Source organism: Doryrhamphus excisus, chromosome 1, assembly GCF_030265055.1.
Source record: "Doryrhamphus excisus isolate RoL2022-K1 chromosome 1, RoL_Dexc_1.0, whole genome shotgun sequence".
In the NCBI taxonomy this organism is placed as follows: Eukaryota; Metazoa; Chordata; class Actinopteri; order Syngnathiformes; family Syngnathidae; genus Doryrhamphus; species Doryrhamphus excisus.
This window is the reverse complement of record NC_080466.1, coordinates 38,105,068-38,122,527: the sequence shown is the minus strand read 5'-3', so window position 1 is coordinate 38,122,527 and position 17,460 is coordinate 38,105,068. Positions and strand designations below refer to the sequence as shown.

Here is a 17,460-nt window from a genome sequence, read left to right as displayed (position 1 = left end):
CCGCTCTGCTTGAAAGCCTTATGATCAAGCCCCCAGATGGTGGAACAGGAGCTGACTAAGAGTTTTTGGAAGTCTTACTTGTCCCTCACCTGGTTATATTACCCCTGAACGCCTCAATGAGAAGATTGCAGCACATTTGGAGGGACTACTTGAACAGATATGGACATGATACTTTTACATTTTGTTATGGATTGTTGGCTCCAGCGTTGGTGACCGAATAAGTATGTTCGGAGCGGTACCGGTCCACCTGGTTGCGCACCTGGTCCCCCAGAGACGCACCTCCAAAGCGAGGCTTTGACTGCCCCCCTTCCCTCTGATTACAGTCATGTCTCCCACCATGGTGGAGCATAACACCTTGGATGCCATGTGTTTGAACAAATACTGCAACAGCTCCTCCTCGTCGTCCAGCTCCGAGAACGACAAGAAGATTCTGAGCAAGCTGAAGCTGAGCGTGTCAGATGACTACCCGAAGAAGAACGCGGAGATCTTGAGCGGACAGTATGGGACCAACGTGCTGCTGATCGGAGCGGCGATCATGCTGGCCCTGGCCCACCACGGACCATCTGTCAAGGAGGATCACCTGCTGTCCTTCATCACCTGCCTCATGATCCTGCAGCTGGTCTGGATGATGTGGTACATCCTGGTGAGAGACAGGCACAAGCACACGCGCACTGAGAAAGATGTCCACGCCACCACGTGCTGGATCAGAGGTGAGCCTCCACATGGACGATCTAGATCCAGAATCTAGATCCAGTACACAATTCTGCTAAATGTACTGCAAAAAAGGTCAGTAAGGATAATTCATAATGCCGCCTACAGAGAACATACTAACTCCTTATTTGTAAAATCACAAATACTTGCTGATATAGTTCATCTTCAAACAGCTAAAATAATGCATAAGGCTAAAAATAACCAATTACCTAAAAATGTCATCCAATACTTCTCTACAAAAATTTAAAATATTTAAAAATGTTTTTAATAAAATGCTAGGAAAGCATTAAAATAAAAATAAAAATAAAAATAAAAATAAAAATAAAAATAAAAATAAAAATAAAAATAAAAATAAAAATAAAAATAAAAATAAAAATAAAAATAAAAATAAAAATAAAAATAAAAATAAAAATAAAACATTTTAAAAACAAAAAAACCCCAAACTTGAATTATATTAGGAAAGCAGGAAGTGAACAAATAGTTACGAATTACAAATTAGTTACAAATAGTTACTGATTGTAAAAGTAAAAGTACCAGATGGATGGGTAGGATTTAATAAGCTTTGCTTCTTCCTACTCCTTTTGGACATGTGGAACTGGGAACTGATTATGGGATGCATTCAATTGTAATCTCATGCATGTTCAAATGAAATATTACCATTACCATTACTAATATAATAATGCTCTGTTTTGATTGGTATATATTGTACACAAATGCATCTCAATATAAGCTGCAGCTTTGTAATATACAATTTACAAACAATATAACCGTTAATATAACTGCGTATTTTATTTATCATGAAGCCGGCACACAAAAAATGTGTCTGCTGTTTTCTTTCACTGTTATATGTTGTGGTAATACATGATATATATGTATATATTGTGTTACCAACAGCAAATCTAGCATGACCTCCATTTCCCATATTTCCCACAGGTGGTTTGACTCTTCTTGCACTCCTCTCATTGATTATGGACGTGTTTCGAATTGGATATTATGTTGGTTATCAATCTTGCGTGTCGGCTGTCCTCGGGGTTTATCCTGTCATCCATGCAAGTCATACTATAGCACAGGTAAGTTTGCAGTTCTCAGGGGGGCGTTTTCCACCGATGGCGGCATACAACATAAGGGCCACTTTGATATTTTTATATAATTTTGTTTATTTTATGACAAGGTTTAAAGTAATAGTCATTCCTCACCACCTCATAGTTCACATTTCAGGGCTTCACTCTATTATAGTTTTTCATAAATCAGTAGGGTGGCTTGGCTCCTACGAATTAAGAGGTACTAGATGACTTGGCTTAGGTATCTGGTCAAATGCCCCCTGGGGAGGTGTTCAATGCATGTCTGACCTATAGGAGGCAACGGGGAAGACCTAGGTCATATTGGAGAGACTAAGTCTCTCATCTGGCGTGGGAATGCCTTGGGAAGATCTAGACGAACAGTAGAAATTGGATGGATGGTAACAGGGCAACCCGAAAAGCCAAATTTTGACCATGCTGAAAGGAGCATATGCGCCCTCTAGTGTTTTGGAAGACACCCATGCAGTGCCAATAAAATTATTTAAATATTCGGAAGTATGCTGTCTAGAAAAGATCTCATTTATGCCTGTTTTATTTACTATATTAGGAAACACAAGTATAAAGGTGACTATAGGGTGTTAGTTCATGTATAGACGGCTCTAATAATGTTAAAACAATATTTGGAAGGTCTCTAGCCTCTAGCTACTAAAATATTCCATTTATAAATAATAAGGAATCCTGCTTTGTGGAAATTCACTTACTACGGTCAGGTATGGGAGCAATTTACAGTGATAAACGAGGGATTTGTAGTGTTAGTAATCCGAATTTCAGCATTTTCTCTCTACAATTGTGCCCTTTTTAATTGTATTATTTTTTATTTATTTATGTATTATTTTATATATTATATAGTATTTTATATATTAAATATATATATTTTAATTATATATTATTTTTTATTTATGTATTTATTTATTTACTTTATTTATTATAAATGAACCACAGGCTGCAAAATGGCCCCCGGCTGCACTTTGGACACCCCTGATGTAATAATACTCGCAGTGTTTCTTGTGGCACTTATTTATTTTATTATTTTATATATTATATAGTATTTTATATATGAAATATATATATATATATTATTTATATATTATTTTATTATTATTTCTTTATTTATTTTATTTATTATAAATGAACCACAGGCTGCAAATGGCCCCCGGCTGCACTTTGGACACCCCTGATGTAATAATACTCGCAGTGTTTCTTGTGGCACTTATTTATTTTATTATTTTATATATTATATAGTATTTTATATATGAAATATATATATATATATATATTATTTATATATTATTTTATTATTATTTCTTTATTTATTTTATTTATTATAAATGAACCACAGGCTGCAAATGGCCCCCGGCTGCACTTTGGACACCCCTGATGTAATAATACTCGCAGTGTTTCTTGTGGCACTTAACCAAGTAGGTCTTCACATAATATGCCCTTTGTTGTTCGTGTGGGTCCAGAGTTTGTGTGACAGTAGAATTACTTGGTTGTTCATGTTGGGAATGAAATGATTGGGTTTCAGGATATTTCAATAGTATTTAGTTGAGCTTTGGTGTTTTGCTAAAATGATTTCATGTTGTTCTGATTAGGTGCACTTTCTCTGGTTTCACATCAAAGATGTCATCAAGAGTTTTGAAACATTTGAGAGGTATGTGGATTATGTTTTAAAACATAAATATAAGCTCCTTGTTTAATGTGTGAAATAGTAATTAAACTCTTCATCTTTTTAGATTCGGTGTAATCCACGCAGTTTTTACCAACCTCCTCCTGTGGTGCAGCGGTGTGATGTCAGAAGCGGAGCACTTTTTGAACAACCATAAAAGAAGGCTCTCTGCCCTGGGCTATGGAAACCTCACTATAGGTAAGGGCCAAGGGGTCGATTGTTGGCTTGTACCTGGAAGAGAAGTACAATAGTTCACTTGAGAACTTGAATCAATGGATAAAAGCGAAAAAGGAGGGAGCGAAGGGCCGCCGAGCTGGGCAGGTCTTGTTTGCGTCGAACGTCTCTCTCTCTATTAGGTTTCAGGAGACCCGGTGTTGCTAGCGCTGAGGGGCTCCCTCACTAACCCTTTCTACACACTTTAGCCACCGCCACCCTCCTTGGCAACTCCCCGCTTGACCTCACACGTCTTTGTCCCACAGGCTGCTTACTCCCAAGGGCGCTGCAATTACAGTAACTGATACATCTAAGCTGAGGGGTGGGGGGGTTCAGGTGCTTCTCCTCATATCCGGCCGACTGTGAGGCAGGCTGCACCCTGACTGTTGTTCCCTTTTTTTAATTAAAGGGTGCAGGACCATGATGGTGGCCCTTGATGGGGGAGAGGGTGGCTGGTAGGTGGGTTTTGTAAAAAAAGGAGGGCAAAGGCACCACTATAGCAGACTGTGCTTGGAGTTTTAGAGCGTAAACTTTAAGTGACTAATAACTATAGACCAGGGGTCGGCAACCTTTACTATGAAAAGAGCCATTTCACCCACTTGCCCACTAAAGAAAAATAGCCTGGAGCCGCAAAACGTTGTATGTTTAAAACAACATTGGAGGGAAAAAAAAAGACGAGTTGGAGTACTCTTGCTAGTACTGGAGATAAACTTTTGTTTTTAAATGAGCTCTAATTTATTTTTTAGAATCGTCAAATAACTCATTAATAATAATTAATAACTCAAATAACTCAAAGTATTACTCATTTCCCTTCATGTTAACCTGTCAGAGAGAACTGGATAGCATCCTGTCTGCTCATTCAGTCACCAGTCAGAACTCAGTCAGGATGCATTCATGGTCTCACACAAAGTTGGATTTTTGTAAACTCATAACAAAGACGTGCATTTTCACCACACGGGTGCTAAAAAATATTCAAGCATTGCAAAGGGAGCCGCAACAAAGAGGCTGGAGAGCCACATGCGGCTCTGGAGCCGCGGGTTGCTGACCCCTGCTATAGACCATCAACACGCAATTTAGTTGACGATAACCCTACAGGGGGTTCATCAGATAGTCATTTTTATCAAAATGTTGCCGCACATTTTTTTGGCACACTTAGGTCTTATGAGAACAGATCAGCAAATTTTTCTTCCTTATTTCTTATCCTCACGAGGGTCGCGGGGGTGCTGGAGCCTATCCCAGCTGTCTTCAGGAGGCGGGGTACACCCTGGACTGGTGGCCAGCCAATCACAGGGCACATATAGACAAACAACCATTCACACTCACATTCATACCTATGGACATGGACTATGGACATACCTATGGACCTATGGAGTCGCTAATTAACCTAGCATGTTTTTGGAATGTGGGAGGAAACCGGAGTACCCGGAGAAAACCCACGCATGCACGGGGAGAACATGCAAACTCCACACATTGGAATCGAACTTGGGTCTCCCAGCTGTGTGACCTGTGCACTAACCACTCTTCCGCCGTGCAGCCCCTACAGCTGTAATATATGTCACAATTCTAAAAGAACCACAATCCACTCTTTACAGAGACGTATTTCATTCACATTATGTCAATTTCCGTGAGATTCCACGTATACAGTTGTCTCCTAGCTATGGTTAGTGTGGCCTGCACGCTAACCACTTGTCCATCGTGCAGCCTTGTTTTGTAATTTTATTATTCCAAAAAATGCAAATTTAAGCAAATTGTACATACTTTCAGCCTAAATTAGGCATTTTCAAGCATAAAAAAAATGTCTAAATGAACTAAAATACAAATACAGGACTTTGGAAAATGCATTATGTTTTGCTGATGTGTTGAAAATCTTTCCCAGTGACCGCCTAGCGCACTGCTAATGCTATTACAGGATGTTAAAACCTTATTTTGAGGGTAACAAAAATGTTTCATTTATAAATAACAAATCTTATTTTGTAGAATTTCACTTATCCCAGTCAGGTCTGGAACCAATTAATGGCAATAAATGAGGGATGACCAAATCAAGAAGGAAAAAAACATGGGAACTCTACAATTTGGAGTCGCCAATTAACCTAGCATGTTTTTGGAACGTGGGAGAAAAACGGAGTACCCGGAGAAAACCCACGCATGCATGGGGAGAACATGCAAACTCCACACAGAGATGGCCGAGGGTGGAATCGAACTTGGGTCTCCTAGCTGTCTACAAAAATTTTTCATTTATGAATAACAAATCCTATTTTGCGGAAATTCACTTATCTCGGTCAGGTTTGGAACCAATTAATGGCAATAAATGAGGGATGACCAAATCGAGAAGGAAAAAAACATGGGAGCTTTACAATTTGGAGTCGCCAATTAACCTAGCATGTTTTTGGAATGTGGTAGAACATGCAAACTCCACACAGAGATGGCCGAGGGTGGAATCGAACTCAGGTCTCCTAGCTAACCACTTCCTTTCTTACAATTGTTTAAAATATCTTTCCTTTATACAGTATGATCCATTGCAGAAACTGCTTAGGATGATATTGTTAAATATTGAATATACAGGACAAAATAAAGCAATTTCATTTTGCATGTGTTTGTCATTGCAGTTCATACGGAGCCTCACTGCAACTGCACCACCAGCATGTGCTCCATGTTCTCCAGCAGCCTCTACTATCTCTATCCTTTCAACATCGAATACCACATCTTTGTCTCCGCCATGCTCTTTGTTATGTGGAAGAACATTGGCCGGACCATTGACCTCTCTACAAATCGGAAAAGACTTGCAACTAAAACCCAAGGTTTGACCCTAGGACCCATTCTAGGTCTTGTCGCCTTTGCCAGCACTATCGGGATTTTGGTGGTTTATATAACGCATGTGGAGGGGTCCCTCCAAACGCGGCGCTCTGCCATTTCTATGTTCTACATTTATGGCATCGTCATGCTTGTGTTTATGTGCTCTGCCTGTGCTTCAGGTCTGCTCATATACCGAGCAGATCACATGCCACTGGACAACTCGAAGAACCCCTCCAGGCAGCTGGACACAGAACTGTTATTTGGCTCCTCCATTGGATCCTGGTTCATGTCCTGGTGCAGCATTGTGGCTGTGCTGGGAGCCAATAGCAGCCCCCCTTACCGCTGGACCAATTTGACTTATTCTCTGCTCGTTGTGTTGGAGAAATGCATCCAGAACCTCTTCATCATCGAGTCCCTCTACCGCCAGCAGGAAGATGCTGGGGGGCGGGATGACCCGGAGTTGACGACTTCACCGGAAATCTTCTCAGTGACGTCGTCTTTGGCGCCAACTTTCAACGGCATCTTCAACCGAGCCTACGACACTCCCGACAGGGCTTGTGTCGGCATGGAGAACGAGCAGGAAGAGAACGGACGGGTGTACAGATGTCCACGGAAACCCACTGACCACCCTCGGCCCTTTGGAAGCCAAGCGGTGAAAGCCCCAAATATTAAGAGACAAATCCTGAAAAACATTGCAGTCTTCTTAATTATGGGTAACATCTCGGTAAGAACTTTTGCTTTTCTTTGCAATTTTGATTTATATATTTTTTTCCATCTTTCCCGATGGAGTTTTAACTAGCAACATCTTGCTCGGTCAGATAGCAGCAGAATAGTTTCCAGGTGACAAATTGATGTTTTTGGTAATAACTATAAAGTGAGTTTTTTATGGTAATGGTTTTATTTCATTTGAACATGCATCAGATTACAAATGAATGCATCCCATAATCAGTTCACAGTTCCACATGTCCAAAAGGAGTAGGAAGAAGCAAAGCTTATTAAATCCTACCCCTCCATCTGGTACTTTTACAATCAGTAACTGTTACATTTGTTCACTTCCTGCTTTCCTAATATAGCTTAAATTTTAAATTTTAAATTTTAAATTTTAAATTTTAAATTTTAAATTTTAAATTTTAAATTTTAAATTTTAAATTTTAAATTTTAAATTTTAAATTTTAAATTTTAAATTTTAAATTTTAAATTTTAAATTTTAAATTTTAAATTTTAAATTTAAAATTTTAAATTTTAAATTTTAAATTTTAAATTTTAAATTTTAAATTTTAAATTTTTAATTTTTAATTTTTAATTTTTAATTTTCAATTTTGAACTTTTAATTTTTTATTTTCTAAAATGTTTAATTAAAATGCTTTCCTAATATAGTTTAAGTTTTTTCTTAAAAAAACATTTTAAAATATTTTAAATTTTTTTTTATTTTTTGTCACGTACCAAAGTATGAGGTGATATGACCATCCAATGACATAATGTGTACCATAGTAACTGTCAATATAGTGATATATATAGCACATCATGACTGGTTCAAGAATCTTCATCCTTGTATTTAGCAAACATCAACTGCTTGTATTGTTTCTTGAATTGGCTCATCGTTGTGCATTGTTTGATTTCCTTACTCAATCCATTCCATAGTTTGATTCCACATACTGAAATGCTATGGCTTTTTAACGTAGTCCTAGCATATAAGTGTTTCAAATTTACTTCTTCCCTTTTTAAACAACAAAACACACCTAAGGTAGATTCCGATCTGACAGAACCAAGGTATCAGTTTCCATGTGTTCAGCTGTATCTTAATGAAAGGGTTTCTTTGTTTTCCAAGCCTATGTCAGAGTGTACATATGCTTATACTATTCCTGTAAAGTCATTTAAAGACCAAATGTACTTTTCCAATAGCATCTGTTATTAGGTTTTACACAAGGACTAACATACTTATTTATGCAAATGAAAGCCAGACATTAAAGATATGTACTTTTTTTTTTTTTTTAGCTGTGGATCCTCCCTGCCTTTGGTTGTCGACCACAGTACGAAAACGGGCTGGAACAGGAGACCTTCGGCTTCAGCGTATGGACTACAACCCTGAATTTTGCGGTTCCATTAAACCTTTTCTACCGCATGCACTCGGTGGCTTCGCTATTAGAGGTCTTCCGGCGGGTCTGACTGAGAAACAGACAATGCACAGAAAAAAAACACTTGCCACTTGTTGGCTCCTGTGAGTGTTTCACAGCATGGCTCAAACATTCACCACTTGAAAGCAAGCCATGGCTACACACATGACATCCTGTAGGTTTCTTAATCTAAGGATTATTCAACATATTAACCTGTGTTCCTTGAAGTATCTTGTACAGTGGGAGGTTTTTTTTAAAGACTTAGTAAATAAAGAGGCTTTTATGTTTTTTTTCTTTTTTAGTTAGTCTTGACTTGTTCGTCACCCTGTGACCCCACACATTACGTGCACCCGATTTGGTATTGTCGACCTCATGGTTTTAAATACAACACGATCTAAGAGCACTGTACTTTATAATATGTGCAATGTTGTAACTCTTTATCCATAGTTCATATGCATTTCAAATGCATTTTTTGAAATGAATGATGTTCTCATTTACTACAGTAGAAGTATATAATGTTGTTTTCTTAAAATCTCAGTACATTTCTAACTCTCAGAGGACTATCTCAGCTCAGTACCAGGTATTTATGACTGTAAGCACTCCTAGAGAGATTATTATAATACCATCTAAAAAGTTCCCGTCCGTCTCCACCGAGCTGCATAAAAATACTGAGCTTTTGGGACCATTTCACGTATAGTTCTTAATATAAGTTAGCATTTATATCCCAGTATATCAAGGCTGCAGGAGCTAAAACCATTATTTTTTATGTTTGGTGCTGCTGTGATGAAAAGCAGTAAAATGCCCACTAGTTTAGAACTCCAGGAATATTTAGGATTCATAAGTATGCTGTTTTTTTTAACGATTCCTTTGAAGGTAAATGGTACTGCAGTTGGAAATACAGTAGTTATAAATGGACTGCATTTTTGTGTTTGTATACATCCAAGGTTTTCAGAGTGCTTTGCCTTATTCACCGCCTTGCACGATAATTACAGTCGTAACCGTTTCATTTAAATCCTGATGGGTGTTTAGACACAAACAGGATTTATGGTGAGGCCAGGAACCAAGTTCTCATTTCCAGATTCACACTAATAAATTTATTTAGTCACATCTCCAGTAAAGGTTCTCGCTCTGGTGGTCTCCACCATCCTCTCAGTGCCAACATACAGGCCTAAATTGTTTGCTTTATGAATTCTCATCAAAATCATCATTCTGACTGTCGTTTTATGGTGCTCATAGAAAAATATTTGTACAGTAGTGCTGAAATAAATGAGTTTTTATTCCTGCAAAAGGTTCTAAATGTGTTATTTGACCGTTCCGGACGGGAAGGCTGACCTTTTCAGTTAATGATACACTAAATCAAATCATTGAACTATTTCACTGTGTAGTGGATTTCAAGAATATAATTTAATTTTCACACAGGCCTCACAGCTCGGACTCCCAAGTTCAATTCCATCCTCGGCCATCTCTGTGTGGAGTTTGCATGTTCTCCCCGTGCATGCGTGGGTTTTCTCCGGGTACTCCGGTTTCCTCCCACATTCCAAAAACATGCTAGGTTAATTGGCGACTCCAAATTGTCCATAGGTATGAATGTGAGTGTGAATGGTTGTTTGTCTATATGTGCCCTGTGATTAGCTGGTCACCAGTCCAGGGTGTACCCCGCCTCTCGCCTGAAGACAGCTGGGATAGGCTCCAGCACCTCCCTGCGGCCCTTGTGAGGAAAAGCGGTAGAAAATGAATGAATGAATGAATGAATGAAAAGTTTTCCTCCTAATCCATGCGGAAGTGGTACATATTTGGCTTCTCAGTCTTGAAACCCTTTCTTAAGTTGACAACAAATAAATAGGAGCTTGCTATTTGAGTGGTTAGCACGCAGGCCTCACAGCTGGGAGACCTTAGTTCAATTCAACCCTCGGCCATCTCTGTGTGGAGTTTGCATGTTCTCCCCGTGCATGTGTGGGTTTTCTCCGGGTACTCCGGTTTCCTACCACATTCCAAAAACATGCTAGGTTAACTGGCGACTCCAAATGTGAGTGTGAATGGTTGTTTGTCTATATGTGCCCTGTGATTGGCTGGCCACCAGTCCCAGGGTGTACCCCGCCTCTCACCCGAAGACAGCTGGGATAGGCTCCAGCACCCCTGCAGCCCTTGTGAGGATAAGCGGTAGAAAATGAATGAATTTCACTCCCGGATTGAACTACTGAAATAAACCCACAGTCATTGAATATAATATATAATATATCACATCAGCCTTTTTTCTTCAATTTCTTTTGAATTTTAATGACTGGTAAAGCACTGTTTATGACTGTAAAAAACAGTGCGCTGTTTTTTTGTAATATTTCTAGAATTAATTCTACCTTTAATTGTAAAACAAACAAAAATAAAAAGAAATAACACTGGTGTAGTGATTTTATTTCCAATGACTGTATGTACTTGGTCACTGGTGCATGTTGTAGTAAACAAAGCTACCACAAGGTGTCGTCATTTATTCACCTTTGTAAGAAGACTGGACGCAGCTGGTTAAATGAATCCAAACAGTGGGAAAATAGATTTATTTAAAAATATTTAAAACTTAATTGGAGATATCTAGTTGAAAATGAAAAAGCATGAACTTCCGGTGCTTATTTGTTTTTATTATGATGTAAACAACGGGGTTCTTTCATGCGGTCTTTGTTTATTCACATTAAATTCGTATGAGTCATTTTATATCTCTGACCTAAATCTCATTCACATGTTGATTCTGTTAGGTCGATTGTGTGTGTGTGTGTGTGTGTCGCCCTTCTAGAATAGGTTACGCCAGTGAATTTCGCATTGGGCGTCAGGGGAGAGATGGGGCAGAGGGGGGGGGGGGGGTGGTGGTGGGTATTTTGACGTCATGTCAGACCGATTTGACAGCCACGCAGACTGGTCTAAAAATACCCGTGACGTAGTAAAGCCGGTAACGTGCCGCTGCCTTGGCGCAGACCATTCATTGCGTGTCCGCTGGGAGGGTGAGTGTGAAGAATGCGACTCACCTGAAGGCATCCTGCACCAGTTGGAACAAAAATGTTTTCAAAACGATAACTTATTTGGCCACAGGTGACAATATTATGAGTGTAATGTGTGTGCAAACTACAGGATAGAAGCGCCATGACGCATTCAGGACCATGGAGAGTTCATTATATTATACAGGAACTGTCTGTTTATATCTGGAACTTTGTGTTTTTTTTTTTTTTTTACAGCTATTTACTCTGCTACTTCCACTTCCACTCCAGACGTGGTAGTCAATCACAAGGGGCTCATTTTCTCCCACGATAGAAGACCCTGGGAATGTTGCAGGCTTCCACACACCCCCTTTTCTATCGCAGTGCGTAACACCAAAGGAGGCGTGATGCACCTGACAGTTGAGTGTATTGACAGTGGGCATCCCTCCTTACACACTCACACAGCGTGGAGTGGGTCATACAGGACCTGGCTGCAACATGAACACGCCGATCCACTCTGAGTTCCAGCCGCCTTGTGCGTGGCTTTTCATACTTTTTAACTCGCTCTTCTCGCGCTCGCAATGCGCCTTCCACGGGAACCAGTGCGGTGAACCCACGGTGATGAAAGTCACCGCACATTCGCGCGGGGCTGCGGGATGCGGCTCCACTTGAAGCCGGCGCATGGAGAACCCAGCTAAGTATCTCTCATCGGTGCAGGGGACCGACTCCGCGCCGGCGCCGCTCGGGGACACGATGTGGAACGGTACTGAATCGGAGGCGACTGACGACGGCGGGAGGGACGTGGTGTTGCGCGCCGTGACGGGATGTCTGCTCTTTCTTCTCATTCTGTGGACGCTGCTGGGGAACATCCTGGTGTGCTCCGCTGTGCTGCGCACCCGCCACTTACGCACCAAAGTCACCAACATCTTCATTGTGTCTTTGGCGCTGTCTGATCTCTTCGTGGCGGTGCTCGTGATGCCGTGGAAGGCTGTCGCGGAAGTGGCTGGATACTGGCCGTTTGGCACTTTTTGTAACATCTGGGTGGCTTTTGACATTATGTGCTCCACCGCTTCCATCCTCAACCTCTGCATCATAAGCGTGGACAGATACTGGGCCATCTCCAGTCCTTTTCGATATGAGAGAAAAATGACCCAAAGAGTTGCATTTGTCATGATAAGCATCACATGGACTTTATCGGTGCTTATTTCATTCATACCTGTCCAGCTCAACTGGCACAAAGCCAACGGGGACGACATCGCCGGGACACACAACTCCACGTCAGGTCGCCAAACGGAGGAGAACTGCGATTCCAGTCTAAGCAGAGAATACGCCATCTCGTCATCTTTGATTAGTTTCTACATCCCGGTAGCGATAATGATTGTGACTTATACCAGAATATACCGGATTGCCCAAATCCAAATCCGGAGAATAGCTTCTTTGGAGAGAGCCGCAGAACACGCGCAAAGTTGCCGGACAAACAGAATCGAGTGCCAACACCACAACACTTTAAAGACGTCCATTAAACGGGAAACTAAAGTGTTCAAAACCCTATCTGTTATAATGGGGGTCTTTGTGTGTTGTTGGTTGCCGTTCTTTGTTCTTAATTGCATGGTTCCCTTCTGCGACAAGACTCCCACAGACCAGGATGCAGGCCTGCCGTGCGTGAGCGAGACCACCTTTGATGTGTTTGTGTGGTTCGGTTGGACCAATTCCTCACTCAATCCCATTATTTACGCATTCAACGCCGATTTTAGGAAAGCTTTTGCTAGCTTACTGGGATGTCGTTACTTCTGCTCCAGTACTCCGGTAGAAACCGTGAACATCAGCAATGAGCTGGTGTCCTACAACCAAGACACAATGTTCCACAAGGAGATCGCCAACGCTTACGTCAACATGATCCCCAACGTGGTGGAATGTATCGACTGCGAGGAGACTTTTGATAGGCTCTCGCAGTTTTCCGCTAATAATGACGCCACGGATTCGGTGTGCGACTTGGAGGACTGCGAGGCCGTCGTCAGTCTCGATCGGATGTCACCGTTCACACCCAATGGATTACATTAAGTTCTTGTCGTTCCTTGTTATCATGCCTAATTGGATGTTGCATCATCAGTACTTTCACTTCCTGATAATGGCGGCCCATACAAGTAGGAGGTACACTGGAGTTCGTTTCTGTCCCTTGAGGCATAATTACTGCAAAAGTGAATACTTCACGGTAACTCGGTGTACCTTTTCCAAGGGAGTCCAAACTCGGGTACGCTCCACTCCGGGGTGACAAGCCATTGTACTCCCAAAGACGAAAATGACATCAGAGTGACTTACTCATGCACACTCAGGCAGGTGTTCAATCCTGCTGCCGCTTTTGCCTCTTGTGTGACGCATACTCTCGTTGTTCTGAAAGTGACGTGTAGGTGTTCATCTCCATGACAAGTGAAGTCTGTCTTCATTTGTTTAAAAGGTTCGATGTCGTTGAAACTGGTGTTCTTCTTTCTTCAAGGCTTGTCTCATGCCTGTCCGCAATAGGAAGAGGGAAATATTTGTAAAGATCACTTAACATTGGAAGAAAGAGGAAAAAAAAGACTTAGTTGAGTAATAAATCGGATGTTTTTGCATCATTTTTACAGAATTCCAATCCTACTGTAATTTTGAAAGCTATTTTTTTTCATTAGGTTAATTCAAAAAGAGAAACTTACATTCTATAACAGTGGTCATCAATAGGTGGCCTGTGGGCCAGCTTATTATTTGGCCTGCCAAACATCACCTAAATAATGTAGTCGTCCCTCACATTGCACTTTGAATTTCGTTTTTCACTCTATCACGGCTTTTCAAAGGATATGACTTTGACTAAAGCCAATATTAGTACACGTTTAAGTAAATTCTACATATTTTGAGCCTAAATTAAGCATAAAAATGACAACTATATGACATTCATTGAAAGACACGTTGATATATAATATTCTACACTGGTCACTATGTGTCGGTAATGTTACTTCAGCTTTCTTACTTTACCATAAGAAGTTCCGGAAGTGAAAAAAACAAGTAACTCTCCTAATGCCAACATACAGTAAACCTCGGATATATCGGATTCAATTGTTCCCACTGGTTTTGTCCGATATAAGCGAAATCCGTTATATGCGTATACCGGAAAATGTCCGTTTTACGCATATATCGGATTTATATCCGGTATATGCGTAAATCGGATTTTATCCGTTATAAAAAGGCACTTCCTTGACTATGTTTCCAATGTACCTGGACGCGCAGGAAACGCTGCAAACGCTGCAAATGACGTCGTATAGCGGCCTGTCACGATTCGGCGAATCGGAGCGCCACGATGCGGCCATCCGATATATGCGAGGGAAATTTAATGGAAATGCATTTGAACGGGACTGGAGATTTTGTCCGAAATAGGCAAAATCCGTTATAAAAAATCCGATATATGCAATGAATTTTTATTGGAAATGCATTACAGAAAAATTGGTTCTTTTTAATCTGTTCGTTGTGAGCGAATTTCCGATATATCCGAGTCCGATATATCTGAGGTTTACTGTATGTGATTCTATATTATAACTCATTTTCTCTGATTATGTCTACTTTTTAGGGTAATACAAACGTAAAGGTGACTATAGGGTTGTTATTTTACGTCAGTAGAGCTCTTATAGTGTTAAAAACTCCATTTAGAAGATCAATTAACTACAAAAATATTTTATTTATGAATAAGGAATACTACTTTGCGGAAATTTACTTATATCATGATCGGGTCTGGAGCCAATTAATATCGACTGTAAACCCAAGGTTCCCAAAGTGGAGTACATGTCAATTCCCCAGGGGTATGTCCATTGTCATAGGAGGTACCTGAGTAAAAATGAAAAACAATTAGCGCCCAACACTCACAATTACGAGTGCGCCTGAACGCCTCACAGTGCAGAGCGTACAGTCATAGCAGAAACAAAGAAGAAGAGTTAAATGTGACTTAAGAGGCTTTATCGCTGGTTGTATGTCATTTTTGTACTTTGATTAATGCTTTATGATGTTTGTTAAAATTTCCCTGTCAATTTGGTATTCAAATTAATATGCAGATTTAAATACAGCATAAAGTGGACAAACTGAAGCTCAAGTTCAACCCATTTAAACGTAAAGGACGCCAACATCCGGCTGCATCACATTTAAAGAAATACCCTGTATGGAGATATAGTGCAATATGAGTCTAATAACACTGACAATGCAGTATATATATATATATATATATATATAGTATAATATATATATATATATATATATATATATTAGTTTTTGCACACATTTTCATTAATTTTTTTTAAACATTACCATTCAGTCCTATAACTTCACTACAAATAGAGTACATTTTTGATGATTATAATTTACAGCTACTAAAAATGCCAAATTCAGTATGTCATAAAATGTGCAATATTGTCAAAAAGTTGAATTTTGTGGCTCACGCTCAAATCAGAAATGAACTGCAAAAACCTCCTGAGCTTACATTTTGCACAATATTCTGATAAGTTGAGATGCGCTACACACATATATGACAACCTTTTTGCTGCTGAATAATGCATCCCAAAAACCTGCCTTACTGAAAGTGCAAACCAGACAGTTTAATCCCATGCAGTCAGTTGAGCGCCTTATAACTTATTTAAAGAATGAAATGTGTTGTACAGAGTTGATGTTTCATGATGCCAAAATGCAGTAATTGAAGTGTTTACCTGTATCCTGCGCCCCCCCCACATGGCTATTGTGGGACGGTTATGCGAATGGGGGAATATTATCCAATTGCACAAAATCAACAACAGTCAATTATCAGTGAAATTATCAGTAAAAGTGACCAAAGATGGTTAGTGTTTCCATGGACGACGGATGACGGATGCAACTGGATGTCACGGATGTCTGGATGCATGACCTCACTTCTCCGTCATTTGTATTGTACAGGTGACCTGAATGTATATTACTGTCCTTTAAACAGTGAATGGTGTCCATTATTTTGCTTATTAAAATGCTATCACACAGTCTTGTTTCACTATTATCAATTTCTTTTCTATGTAATCCTTTCATTTCCTTTCATTTATTGTTTATTATTACACCATATCTGTAATGTGTTACCATTGCTGGTGCTTGAAAGTCAATCACAATGTCATTACGTATCTCCGGAATTGACATGTAGGTAATTGTCATTTTCAACGCGTATACACACACATATATAAATAGCCCATAACTGTAAATGTCATTGCTGTTTTCTATTATAGTGTCTCACTCGGTATATTTTCCGGAAAATTAACATAATCAGTTACTTGCCTTCATCAGAGGCGATGACGTTGTGTCAACGTGTGTGTCTCTTAAAGGGTCCAAGGTCATAGCTTTAAAGCTTGAGGAACAGAAGCTACGATACATATTTGCCAGTGATATGCTATGCGCCACGCAGCGACTGGCTTGATAGCTCAGTATGTTGGCGGTCTGGAATTATTTATGTGGATATACATTCTTGGATGGACATTTTTACCTCTGAGTCGGGGAAATGTGCATTTTTTTATAGGTTTGTTCATTCCTGGTTGTAATTCCTACTTTTTGGATAGTTTGTCGATATATACGATTATGGTTGTTTCAGTAAAGTGATTGCTGATCGACCACCTTTTTATCATTCTTTCAATGTCCGGGCAAAAGCTACAGTATTTTATATTATAACACAAAACCTGGAGGTATCAATTCAGATGTTTAATCGTGATTAATCACATCTTGTCCATGGTTAACTCACAATTAATTGCAGTTACTCATTCAATATCAAAGACCTTAAAATATGTTTATTTTTATAACCTGAATGCTCTCTTCAAGGGCGGCACGGCGGTCGAGTGGTTAGCGCGCAGACCTCACAGCTAGGAGACCAGGGTTCAATTCCACCCTTGGCTCCACATAGAGAT

General features: G+C 39.9%; 2 protein-coding genes across 2 annotated transcripts; both read left to right on the top strand.

The window, feature by feature from the left end:
* Positions 1–150: 150 nt before the first annotated feature.
* otop1 (otopetrin 1) lies at positions 151–9,016 on the top strand. The gene is made up of 6 exons (XM_058080000.1): positions 151–710; positions 1,645–1,781; positions 3,383–3,441; positions 3,524–3,654; positions 6,276–7,186; positions 8,458–9,016. Exons 1-6 carry the CDS (start codon positions 326–328, stop codon positions 8,626–8,628), a joined length of 1,794 nt encoding a protein of 597 aa, XP_057935983.1. The 5' UTR covers positions 151–325; the 3' UTR covers positions 8,629–9,016.
* A 2,990-nt stretch (positions 9,017–12,006) lies between these two features.
* On the top strand, positions 12,007–16,506 carry drd5a (dopamine receptor D5a). The gene has a single exon (XM_058073111.1). It carries the CDS (start codon positions 12,218–12,220, stop codon positions 13,595–13,597), a length of 1,380 nt encoding a protein of 459 aa, XP_057929094.1. The 5' UTR covers positions 12,007–12,217; the 3' UTR covers positions 13,598–16,506.
* Positions 16,507–17,460: the final 954 nt, after the last annotated feature.